At 35.6% G+C, this 12906-nt stretch overlaps 1 protein-coding gene across 1 annotated transcript in view; it reads right to left on the reverse strand.

Annotated features, from left to right (window-relative positions):
• The window catches only part of SLC9C1 (solute carrier family 9 member C1), a 95104-nt gene that overhangs the window by 58725 nt on the left and 23473 nt on the right, over window positions 1-12906 (reverse strand). The window contains exons 7-9 of the mRNA XM_030836838.2: window positions 9797-9896; window positions 5665-5808; window positions 3849-4023 (exon numbers count right to left, since the gene is read on the reverse strand). Coding sequence (XP_030692698.2) covers window positions 3849-4023; window positions 5665-5808; window positions 9797-9896 — 419 coding nt within the window. The remainder of the gene's footprint in view (window positions 1-3848; window positions 4024-5664; window positions 5809-9796; window positions 9897-12906) is intronic.

Consider the following 12906-nt stretch of genomic DNA (forward strand, 5'->3'; position numbering starts at 1 on the left):
CTTAGCACTCTGTGACATAATCAGGAGAAATCTCTGAGTTCCTGGGTTCTCGCTGGACTGGACCCCCAGCCCCTGTTGTGGGTGTCCCTGATGGTGTTCAAAGAAGAAAATGGTTCCTGATGGAGGAGGCTGAATGGAGGAGGCAGCTTCACCAGGCTGCTGTCAGATGGGCTGGTTCAGAAACAGAGCGTAGTGCTCTGAAGCTGCCCTTAAGGCAAATGTTTAAGGGACAGGCACAGTTTGTCTTCTGGCACGAATTTTTGATACCTCCAAGCTCCCAGCAATAACTGCTTGACTTGAGGATAGTGGAAAGTCTTGTTGAGTTGCTGTAGCCTTGACCTTGACAGACTTAGCATTGGGAGCTCTATGTGTCCGGGCCAGAAGCACCCATGCTACCCCAGGCCCTTTGGGTCCCTTCCTTTGCGTATGTAATTTTTTTTTTTTAAGTAACTGCCAAATTCTTTTCCAGAGTGACTGTACTATTTGATATTCCTACTAGTAATGTATGAGTGGTCCAGGTTCTTTGCATCCTCACCAACATTTAGTTTCATCACCATATTTCATTTTAGCCCTTCTAATAGAGAGATATCTTTTTTGTGGTCTCAATTTGCATGTCCCCAGTGGCTAATCATGTTGACCATCTTTTTATGCTTATTTGTCATGTGTATATCCTGTTCTGTGGAATGTCTCTTCCTGTATTCTGCCCATTGGACTGTTAAAAGTTTTTGATTTTGATGAAGTATAATTTCTTCTTTTTTTTTTCTTTTATGGATTATGCTTTTGGTGTCCTTGCCTTATGCTAGGTCCCAAAGATTTTATTCCAAGTTAAAAAAGAGTTTTCTAGGTTTACATTTTGTATTTAATTCTGTGACCCACTATAATTAATTTTTGTAAAAGATGTGAGACTTAGAGTCAATGTTCTTTTTTTTTGCCTATGAATGACCCATTCTTCAGCACCATTTGTAAGACATCCTCTATTGAATTGCTTTTGCACCTTTATCAAAAAATAGTTGGGGGGCTTCCCTGGTGGCACAGTGGTTGAGAGTCCGCCTGCCAATGCAGGGGACGTGGGTTCGTGCTCCGGTCCAGGAGGATCCCACGTGCCGTGGAGCAGCTGGGCCCGTGAGCCATGGCAGCTGAGCCTGCGTGTCCAGAGCCTGTGCTCCGCAACGGGAGAGGTCACAACAGTGAGAGGCCCATGTACCGCAAAAAAAAAAAAAAAAAAAAAATAGTTGGGGATGTTTGTGTGGATCTATTTCTGGGTTCTCTGTTCTGTTCCACGTGTCTCTCTCTCTCTCTGACAATACTATCTAATCTCCATGACTATAACTGTAATAATGCCTTAAAATTGGGTATAGTGATTTTTCTCATTTTTTCTTCTCTTTCAAACTTGTTTTCGTTATTTTAGTTCCTTTGCTTTTTTTTTTTTTTTTTTTTGCGGTACGCGGGCCTCTCACTGTTGTGGCCTCTCCCGTTGCGGAGCACAGGCTCTGGACACGCAGGCTCAGCAGCCATGGCTCACGGGCCCAGCCGCTCCGCATCATGTGGGATCTTCCTGGAGGGGCACGAACCCGTGTCCCCTGCATCGGCAGGCGGACTCTCAACAACCGCGCCACCAGGGAAGCCCTTCCTTTGCTTTTTATTTCTTGAATGATTGTATGTGGAATTGTATCTTTAATTTTCATTTACTTGTATCAATTGGTAGTATATAGAAATACTTGATTTTTTATACTTATCTTGTATCCTGAGACCATGCTGAACTCACTTATTAGTTCTAGTAGAGCTTTTTTTTCTCTTCTTTTTGAAGACCCTTGGAATTTTCTATATAGATAATATTATCTGCAAATAAGGATAGTTTATTTCTCCCTTTTCAATATTCATGTGTTTTTTTTCATTAATTTTATTTTATTTTTTTGTCTTATGAAGCAAGCTAGAACTTCCATCATGATGTTTAATAAAAAAAGTAAGAATAGACATTCTTGGATTTTTCCCAATTATAGGGTGAAAATGTCTTTCACTATTAATTATAATGCCACCTGTAAATTTTTTTGTAGCTGTTCTTTATCAACATTAGGAAATTCCCTTCTATTTCTATTTTTTGAGAGATTTTGTCATAAATGGGTATTAATTTTTGTTAAGTGCTTTTTCTGTATCAGTTGATATGATTCTATAAATGTCAATTAGATCCTGTTGGTTGATGGTGTTGCTTAGTTTTTCCATATCCTTGCTGATTTTTTTACTAGTTCTACACTTTGTTGAACAAATTATAAAAAGGAGTGTTAAAGTCTCCAAATATAGTTTGTCTATTTTTCCTCTTAGTTCTCAGTTTTGGCTTCACATATTTTTATGTACTTGTTTGGAACATATTCAGTTCAGTCATTGAACTTGTGAGTAGTAGAGAGAGGATTAAGTTAAAATTTTAAGCTTTCATTGTAGTGCCTCTTTGTGAGTATTAATAAATTAGCTGTAAGATTCAGCTAAATTAAATTAAGTAAGGAGTGCTACTTTCTTCTCAACTAGTTAACTACTACTGAGACATCTCTCAAATGATTTTATCTACCAAAGTTTTATTTGAAAGCAAGTCTACATGGCATCATCATCATCATCATCATCATAGCTCAGATTTATTGTACATTTACTATATGCTAAACAATGTGTTAAGCATTTTAGGTATATTTTCAATTTATCATAATAACCCTTTGAGACAGTGGAGATAGTGATATAGCCAGATAGACCTGGCTCATACAAGTTTGTGAGAGCTGATCATTACATTTTCAGGAAGTTTATGAGCAGATTGATATTCCTGTTGGTGCCAGTGATTACACAACAGAAACTGGCAAACACTACAACTTAGGGTCTCCCCCTCTCTGAGAAAGTTACTTGTTAAATATTTATTAGCAAACGATTGGTATTATTAGTAAATCTGTTTTGGAGTGAGGAAACTGACACCTTGGGTGAGGTGGTGGGAATTAAATAACTTGTGGATGGTCACACAGTAAATAGCAACCAACTAAAAATTTCGGAACCCATATCCACGTGCAACGTTCACCATTATACTGGTCAGGATGTATGATGATGCCGCTGATTTTTATTCAGGCAGGTGGAGATAGGTTAAAAAGAAGGAGGAGGTCATGTAATATTAGATACTTTGGTTTAGAAAGCAGTGTTTGAATATTTAGTTTTTTAATGTTTGGATTATACATAATAATGGCCTTTGTACTGTTCCCTTTACTCTTGGAATTTATGTAAAAAGAAAAGCCACGATGGAAGTATTAGATGTGTTGTGATGTCTGCATAGAAAATTTCTTAAAGAGCTCCTTGAAATTATCTTATTTTGAGATGAGGTAGAGGGAGAGTCATACCCATTATGTTCTGTTAGGCAGAGTTTGGGGGTTCTATCTTAGAGATAACTTCCGTTAATAAACAAAATGTTTCGGTTCCTAGCATTACTAAATGTGGCCTCATAAAGTTACAGAAGGCAATAGAGCCAATTATAAGTAGGTTTCTGCTTTTCTTGAGTAGGTGTTAGAAGTAAATAAAAATAGAAACATTTATTAAGTGCATACTCTGTATCAGGTAATATTTTAAATGACTTATAAATTTTAATTCTCTTAACTTGTACAATAAACCTATCTTTTAGGAGTGTGATGAAGGGATTTAGGAATCCTTAAGCTAGAATGGAGAAGAGGAAAGTTGCCAGTTGTTTTTCCCCTCCCCAGTTTTACCATCATAGCTAAATCACTCCCACATTCCAAGTGGGGTTGAGCGATCTCACTACAAAAGCATATTTTAGTACACAGAAACAGTTTTCATAAAATATTCTAATAAAAAACCACATCTTTCTTTACTTGAGATTTCTCCCTCTCAGATCCAAGAGAATATTCAGAGTAGGCAAGCAGAAGAGCCATGTTTATATTAGGAATCCCTTTCATTTCACTCCAGACCATAATGAATGCCCAGCGCCAGCTGAAACCATGACCAAGTCGAGACAAAAGAGGGCTCAATAATAGAAAGACCAGAAGTCTAAAAGACAAAACAGATTTTAAAAAGTTATTTTTGTTATAGAAATTTCTTTCCATCCCATTCTATGCTATTCCAATCTATTCCCTGTGGAACTGCCAACTCTCAGACCAATGAACCATCTTTCACACTCTGTTGGCATGGCACGAAAGGAAGGCAGAAGGGCATTCCATACCAAGAGAATGGTATTATTCTTTTTCTTTCTTTCTCTTAGGAAAGTAGTGGAGTAATTCCACATCACCTTTGAGTGGTGCTTCTCCAGGTGGAAAAAAAGTGTTAGAGACATTTTGTAGATATACTCTATTCTAGATCTCAAAAACAAATAAAAGCAAATCTAATAAATACGAGAGAAAATAATGTCCTCTCTTTCTTTTTCTTTGTAGATTTTAATCTTACTGAATCTGCCCAGTATCAGTTAATTCATTTCTATTTCTTCTTTTAATAACAGATCATTCTTATATTTTACACTAACTGTATCTGACAATTTGGGGCTAATTTCCATTTACTTGGCACTGGCTGACTTGATGTTGAGTCCCAACTAATCTTCCTAGATGGAAGTAGAATGTTAACAATTTTGGTGATGGAGATTAAAGAATTGTTATGGTGGTTTTCCTCTTCTATGTTATCTCCTTTTCAGTTACATAAGCAGATTGTTTTCTGCCTTTTAACACTGGAAAGGGGGCTACAAAAATTATTTAGGTAAAAAAAGACATTTACAAGGAGAACTTCCATATGATTTTTATTTATTTATTAGACATGTGATCATTTAATTTATTTTTAATTTTTTTGAATCAAAGCTAGAAAAATGTAACCTAAAAGTAACTAAACATAACATCACATAACATAACGTAACATGGCAGAATGCCAGAATCGTCAGAACACCGAACAGAGCAGATATCAAATAATAGTGAATAATAATTTAGGAGGAAAGAAAGGTTATCTTTCTTTTTTAAAAAATTTTATTGGAGTAGAGTTGATTTACAATGCTGTATTAGTTTCAGGTGTATAGCAAAATGAATCAGTTATACATATGCATACATCCACTCTTTTTTAGATTCTTTTCCTATATAAGCCATTACAGAGCATTGAGTAGAGTTCCTTGTGCTGTACAGTAGGTCCTTATTAGTTATCTATTTTATTCATAGTAGCATGTATATATCAATCCCAGTCTTCCAATTTGTCCCTCCCTGATTTTTAAAAAGCAATTTCCAACTATACTTTATTAAGAGTAAGTTATTTGTTATATAATATATATATTATATTAACACATAATATTAAGCGAACAAAGCAAGATAACATTTTTATTTATGATAGGTGTTTAACTTCATGAAACCTCATAGAATAAAAAACAATAAAAAACACTGGAGGAAATATACGAAATGTTAATAGTGGTTGCTTCTAGGTAGTAAGATTATGAGAAGTTTTTTTCTTTTTTCTAATTTTCAAAAATTTTACAACATGTTTGCATTGCTTTGAAATGTAGTTAAAAATTGAATAAAACACTGAGTGCTAACTTGCTGATGATTCCTTGGAAAGTTTGAGTGAATTTTTCATTCTAAGGTATGAAACATCTCTGTCATTTAAAGAATGTCTTCAGGCTTAGTCAATGTCTTATAAATAGAAATATTCAAATGACTTTCTTACCTGAAAACAACAAGTGTTAAGCAGATATTTAATGAATAATATATATCAGAAAATGATATATATAAATATGTATGTGCAGGAATTAGAAGTCCAATGAAAGTGAACACCATAAGAAAAGCAACAAATGATAGACAACTCCAGAATCTGCATTTTTAGAAAAAAATTTAAATATAATTAATTAATCTAACATGTTCAATGCAAGACTTACCTATGTAAGGCATTGTGCGGCATTATAAAGAAAATAAAGATGAATAAGGCATTCACCAACACTCAAGGGGCTTATAATTTAACTGGGGAGTAAGGAGCACTAAGGCAAGTAAACAAATACTTCTAAAGCAATTTTAACCAGTTTACACTGAATGTCAATTAGTGTCTTTCTATTTGGGTTGACTTTGAAAGATATGTTAGGTTGTAGCTATACTATTTGACAGAACTCATTCAGGCACTATGGTTCAAGTAGCTGGAAAATACTGATTGTGAAGTCCTTGTATCATTAGGAAGATCTAAAATGGTTTATTTTAAAAGGAAATACTGAACTACTAGTCTGATTTACATAGTGATAGAATTAAGCCTTTGCCCAAAATCTAGCTAGCACTTAGAATATGTGAATGAATCTTTTATTCACATGAATGCCCTTTGTAGATTCTCCTTTTGTGATTTCTGAGTCTGTACTTATTCAAGTACTCCAGAGTCCAGGAAAACTCTGCATCATTCCCAAAGCTCACGTTCTCATCAGCTGCAGGCAAAGCAGTTTGAAAAAGTACACTCAGGCACGAGTATTTGTCATTTTTGGGTGTTGGGACCATAGCTATTTAAAACTTCATGTTATCTTTCTGTATATTTCATGTCTTTAAGGTTGACATTATATGTGTAGCAAAATAAATGGAAAAGATTAAAAGGGCACATGAACACCATTTTATGAGAGGAAAAAGAGCTTGGTTTTACCCATATGCTGCCAGACTCTGTCCCTGAAACACAAATACCTAGGCATTACCAGAGAAAATTTCAACATGAAACGCTGTGGGAAAATGTCTCCAAATATCAAAAATCTCAGTCTTGTTGAGATTAGCACAAAATGTAATCAAATCAATTAAGTGACATATATTGAAGAGTTATCAAGACTCTTTCATATATGGTAGAAATTAACGGGAGAAATCTTATGAGGAGGAAACCAGATTCTGTAAGGAATCAATGCCCACCAAATTCAGAGTGGATATGAGCTGAATAACCAAGCTCCAAATCCATCTAATAGACGTGCGCATGTACGTGTGTGTGTTCAATCAGTCAGGCACACAGAAAAAAGCTTCTGAATTTTTTTTTAAAGTCTGTTTCCTTTATTTGGTGATCATGAGTTATCCTAACAAATCTAGACCTTTTACAGGAGCAAAGGGTCACAACCCTTTCTGTATATAAGTATCATCTTGGAAGAGTTTTTTAAAATCAGATATCCCATGCTCTCACCCTCATAGATTTTAATACTATAGATCTAGGCATCTGTATCATTTTTATATCTCAATGTTGCACAGCCCTTAGCCTAGAGGAATGATAAGACCTTATGGCCTGGACATTTTAGGGACATCAATTTGCCAAGAATAAAATATTATACAGGTTGGCACTTCCCTGGTGGCACAGTGGTTAAGAATCCACCTGTCAATGCAGAGGACATGGGTTCGATCCCTGGTCCGGGAAGATCCCACATGCTGCAGAGCAACTAAGCCCGAGCGCCACAACTGAGCCTGCACTCTAGAGTCTGTGAGCCACAACTACTGAGCCCGTGTGCCACAACTACTGAAGCCTACGTGCCTAGAACCTGTGCTCAGCAACAAGAGAAGCCACTGCAATGAGAAGCCCTCGCATCGCAATGAAGAGTATCTCCCACTCGCGGCAACTAGAGAAAGCCCGCACACGGCAGCGAAGACCCAATGCAACCAAAAATAAACAAAATTAAAATAAAATTTAAAAAATAAAAATAAACCAAGTAGTACTATATGACTTAAGAAGAATTATATGGGTTGACAAGGAAGTATCTCTTATTTGGGGAATTTCTTTCTAACAAGGTGATGTATGAATAGAAGCATGAAATAGAAGCATGAAATTGGCAGCTACTTATGCCAATATGTAAAGGAAGCACATTTCAAGAGCAGAAGCACAAGAACACAAGCCCAAACAGGAAGCCTGTTTGGTATATTTGAGGAATAACAAGTGTGGCTAGAGCAGGGTGAGTGAGGGTGAGGGTGGTAGAAATGAATCACAGAAGTAACAGGGGGACAAATACATCATTTGTTTGCCAGTGAAACAACTTTGACTTGTAGCCAAATGAGAAGTTATTAGATGGTTTTAAAGAAAAGAAATGATCTGGGTAAGGAGGAAATGAGGTGGGTGAGGGTCAGAAAACATCATAGGTTCAATGCGTTATATTCTCAGTGTGACAACAGAATTGTTAGAATTGGGGTCCTAGGGGGTTAAGCTGAAAAGATGGGAGATGGTGCGCCTCCTCTCTTAGAGAGTAGCATGGACCTGCTGTAGACTCTTATAGGATTTACCATTATTATCTTAGATTTCTACTGTCTCAGAGAGTAGGAGCTGCCACATATTATATTTTAGATAGTAAGATTCTTGAAATTGAGATTATGAAGTTATTATTTTTATGAGCATAAAGTGGGTGGCTGAAGCGGAGTGATAGATGTGCTCACAGGAGGAGATGAAGTCTTGGAATTGAAAGGTGAGGGAATAGTCGGATCAACTGTGTGAATATTGATTGATGCCACTAAGGATGGTGATAGCATGATGTTGGAGAGAGTCGCAGTGAGACAGCGGCCAAGATCTTCACAAAATGGAGAGTGTGACTCAGAGTTCTAGAGATAACTACAACCAAGAGGGTGGCCGATGGTATAATCTGATGGCATGAGCTTCAAAACTGGGCTCCTCTGGGGAAGAATAAGAAAAATAATATAGAAATGACTGAGGTACAGAAAAATCACCCACCTCAACCCTAGTCTTATAGCACCAGGGATGCAGGTGAGAAAGACACTATAACCTTTAAGGAACACGAGGGAAATAATGTCTTCAGGGGAGATCCAGCTTTCAGTTACAGCAAGAATGAAGGGAGCCTTCAGAATCACTTCCCATAGATATAAATACATGCATAACATTTTAAATTCTTCTTACAATGGTGGCCCAATTAATGCTGCCTAGCTGCTAGTACAACTGGCTTCCTTTGTAATTGACAGGAAATTTTAGTGACGTGCTCTCAAATCCTATAAAATCCTATACTTTTCAGCTTCTGACTTCTGAACTTACTTCATCTTCCATAATGATCTCCCAAAAGCCAAAAAATCATTGATTATGTTCAGGGCCTCTGTTAACACATATTAATATGTTGCCATTGTGTGATTTAGGCCAAGTTCCCATCCCATGTATTGGAACATTACAGAAAGTACCCCTTCTTCAAGACTGACACAGATTCCACTCACCCCCTCAGCTGGGTGCCCTTGAGCAAGGCACAATTTGTACTCTTCTATTTTCTTTTTTAACACTGCCAATTGTATTTAAATGCCCCAGCTTAATCTTTTAATTGGCTTTGCATGGCCTCTCTTCACTGTCCTTAAAATATTGGTCTTCCATTCTAGTGGCAGTGCCAAACTGACCCATATTGGAGCCTGAGGCAAAAGGAATTGTTAGTAATACTGATCTTTCTTTTAAAATTTTGTATTTTCACCATGGATTTTTTGTATTAATTTCAATTTTAAAATATTGCATTAAAATATTTGCTTTGATTACTGAGTGTTTTGGCACCCTCTTAAATTTTGTGCCTGAGATGAAGGCCTCAGTTGCCTTACCTTAATCCTAGCCCCTGTCTAGGGGATTAGACTGAACATTACTGAGTAATATGGTCAGACTTAAGGGAATTAGTGGTGAAATAGAGTCAACATGAACTCAAAGTGAGGTTACAAAGTTTGCTTAAAGATGGAGGTTTAGAGGACATAGGCAACAGAGTTTTTAGAACGGGTTTTTAGTTAGCTAGTTTTCAAGTCAGTGTCTTATTTTGACTATGTAGACGTAGATGTAGTTACTATTACAATATTATAACTTCTAATGTACGAAACAAAGTGAAAATATGCTAGCCACTCACTCAAGAAGAAGTGCTTCAACTCCTGGTTTAAAACTTGTAGAATTTAAAAAAAGTCCCATAACGACGATGGTAAATATTCCAGACATTCCAACTAGCTTACCTATGTTTTTAAAGAAACAAATATAAAATATTAATTTTACATCAACAGTGGCACAAATTTTGCCAGAGATGAAAACATCAGATATCTGATAGCAGTGACTTCATATAGAGAGGCTATCCCCCTTGGTTTCAACTGGATAATATCACAAATTATTATCACCACCCATTGTCCTTCTTCCTCCTTAGATTCATACCCAACTGTGCAGAAAAGTCTGTAATGAACATCCTTGCACTGCTTTGGCTTCTGATAATTGGCAACAATGTGGAGTTCACAAATCTCTTCATGTGCCCTAGTGAGGCTAGAGCACCCTTCACAGGTCTAATTTTTTCAGAGGGGCTCTGGATGAATTAAATAGAAGTGAGCTGATGAGCTCTCTATGGACTAGCTCACTTCACATACTTTTTCTTAGAAGACAGTAGGAGATAGAAATGGTTTGATCTTGTGACAAGACTAAGGGAGTGGAGCCAATAGAAACCTAATATGGATCTACTCCCCCAGTTTAATTTTGGTTTGGTGAATTTACTGTCAGGGACTGAAAAGTGTACAAAACTGTGGAATATTCTTAAACATTCTCATAGCTTTCATGAGCTAGAGGGAAAAATAATTTTGAAAGTAGCTTATAAAAGTGATATATTATCATTGTGAAAAATTCAAATAATATGATACAGTATAGAGATTATATTTTTTAGAAAAAGGGAATACCCATAATTCCACTGCCAGGACTTCAGGTATAGTTTTAAAGAACATTTTGTTTGTTTGTTTGTTTCCTCTTTTTTTTTTTTTACATCTTTACTGGAGTATAATTGCTTTACAGTGGTGTGTTAGTTTCTGCCCCATAACAAAGTGAATCAGTTATACATATACATATGTTCCCATATCTCTTCCCTCTTGCGTCCCCCTCCCTCCCACCCTCCCCATTCCACCCCTCCAGGCAGTCACAAAGCATGGACATATATACGCTACCAAATGTAAGGTAGATAGCTAGTGGGAAGCAGCCGCATAGTAAAGAACATTTTGATTGAAATTTCTATTGAAGAGAGGACTATATTTGCCTAGAAAAAAATCATAAGATAAGCTACTTGAAAGTACAGAATGAGACACCCAGAAGGCAACTCCAAGCATTAAAGGCTGCTTGCTGAATTTCTATACTGGAGACAAGTGGTAAAAATTAAGCGGGAAACATGGAAAAGTGAGGAGATATGGGTAGCTGTTAGATCTCATAGAGTTGTGAACTACACAACGTAATTTTCCTTGTGAGCTCCCCTTGTCTCCATCTTCACTAGAGTTTACCAAGAAGAAGAAATTGCTATATATTTATGAGGAGGCAGCAGAGATTATGAGGAAGAAAACTCCAGAAATTTTCAGAAATTATGAGGAGATATCTTTGGGTTTTCATAGACTATAGAATTGGAAGCTTAAGATAATTGGATTAAGATCTTAGAGAGGAGTGGAGTACCCTGTGAACACTCACAGAGGCTTGCTTCTAACATACATATATACAGTCACACATTAAGAAAAACTACAGAGGGATTATACAGCAATACAGTTCTGTAATGGGCTTATTTTTTTTCTCTTAATTTTTTTTCCTCTGAACTAGACATTGTTCTAGTTAACAAGTACAAATTAAAATTTTTGTTTTAATATTGAAGAATATTATGGATATGCCACTTTGACCATTATTGCCATGTTTATCAAATTGTCATACATGGATCTGTTTTGTGCCCCTTCTGTTTCTTTGGTTTACTTTGTATTTCTCTGTTAATAGCAGTTGTATTTTAATTACTATAGGCTTTTTAAATGTTTAATACTTACCTAATTGTAAAATTCTTCACTTTAAAAAAGTTGTCATGCATAGTCTCACAGTTTGTTTCCAGATGAATTTTTAAAATTATTCTGTAAAATTTCACCTCCCTCCAAAATTCTATCATTATTTGATTCAGATTGTGATAATCTTAATTTGATGAAATGTACAACATTATCACACTATTGAGTCTTCCTTTCTAGAGATGAAAAATTACAAGTTTTATATTCTTTATTTTAGTTCTGGCTAGGAATGATACCTAAGCCAGAAATGAACACTTTACTTAGTCAGTTTTGAATCGTGAAGGAAGAGGAAACTGTGGATGCATGTGCTTTGAGATCAAATCCTGGACTACTCTTTATAACTTGTTAAGTAATGGTAAAATTTGGAAAATATTTATGATGACTACCTTGAAGATATTAATATAAACAATAAGCTAGGTCAGGGTAAAAGTTATTTTACATTAGATTTATATTTACTCATTATCTGTTTTCATGAAATTCTGTCCTAAGATTTTTTTTTTTGCTAAAATGTTTATTGAGACATCTTGACTCTAAAAATTTAAAATAATTTTCTTGGAGATAGGGTAGGGGATTATGAGATACAAATTATCATGTATAAAATAAATACACAACAAGGATCTACTGTACAGTGCAAGGAAATATAGCCATTATTTTGTAATAACTTAGAATGGAGTATAATCTATAAAAATACTGAATCACTATGTTGTACACCTGAAACTAATATAATATTGTAAATCAATGATAATTCAATTTTTAAAATTAAAATAGATAAAATTATTTCCTTGAGTGTAACTCTTAATCTTGAGGCTATGCTTACTTAATGATGTTAGAGGAAATTATGTTTGCTGGAATATAAATTTTGTAGCATTAGGAATACACCATTAAAGTAGTATGTAACGAATGTACTTGTACTGACTCATTATTCTCTCACTGTCTATTAATTCATTAACGATTGTGCAACCTCACTAGATTATAATTGGTTTAAATCCAGATTAGTTAGGAAACCTCACATCCCTATGTTCTGCCTTTCCTTCCTCAGACATGAAAGTAGTGAATCCTGTTACTCTAGCATTTCTAAAAAGAAGCTTTTCTTTGTGTCTATTTAAATTTTATATTTCTCAGAAGTATAAAATGTGTAGCTTTCTGTTTAAGTCCAAACTTCTTGTTAAGTTTATTCCTTGATATT

Source organism: Globicephala melas, chromosome 4 (genome assembly GCF_963455315.2).
Source record: "Globicephala melas chromosome 4, mGloMel1.2, whole genome shotgun sequence".
Taxonomy (NCBI): Eukaryota; Metazoa; Chordata; class Mammalia; order Artiodactyla; family Delphinidae; genus Globicephala; species Globicephala melas.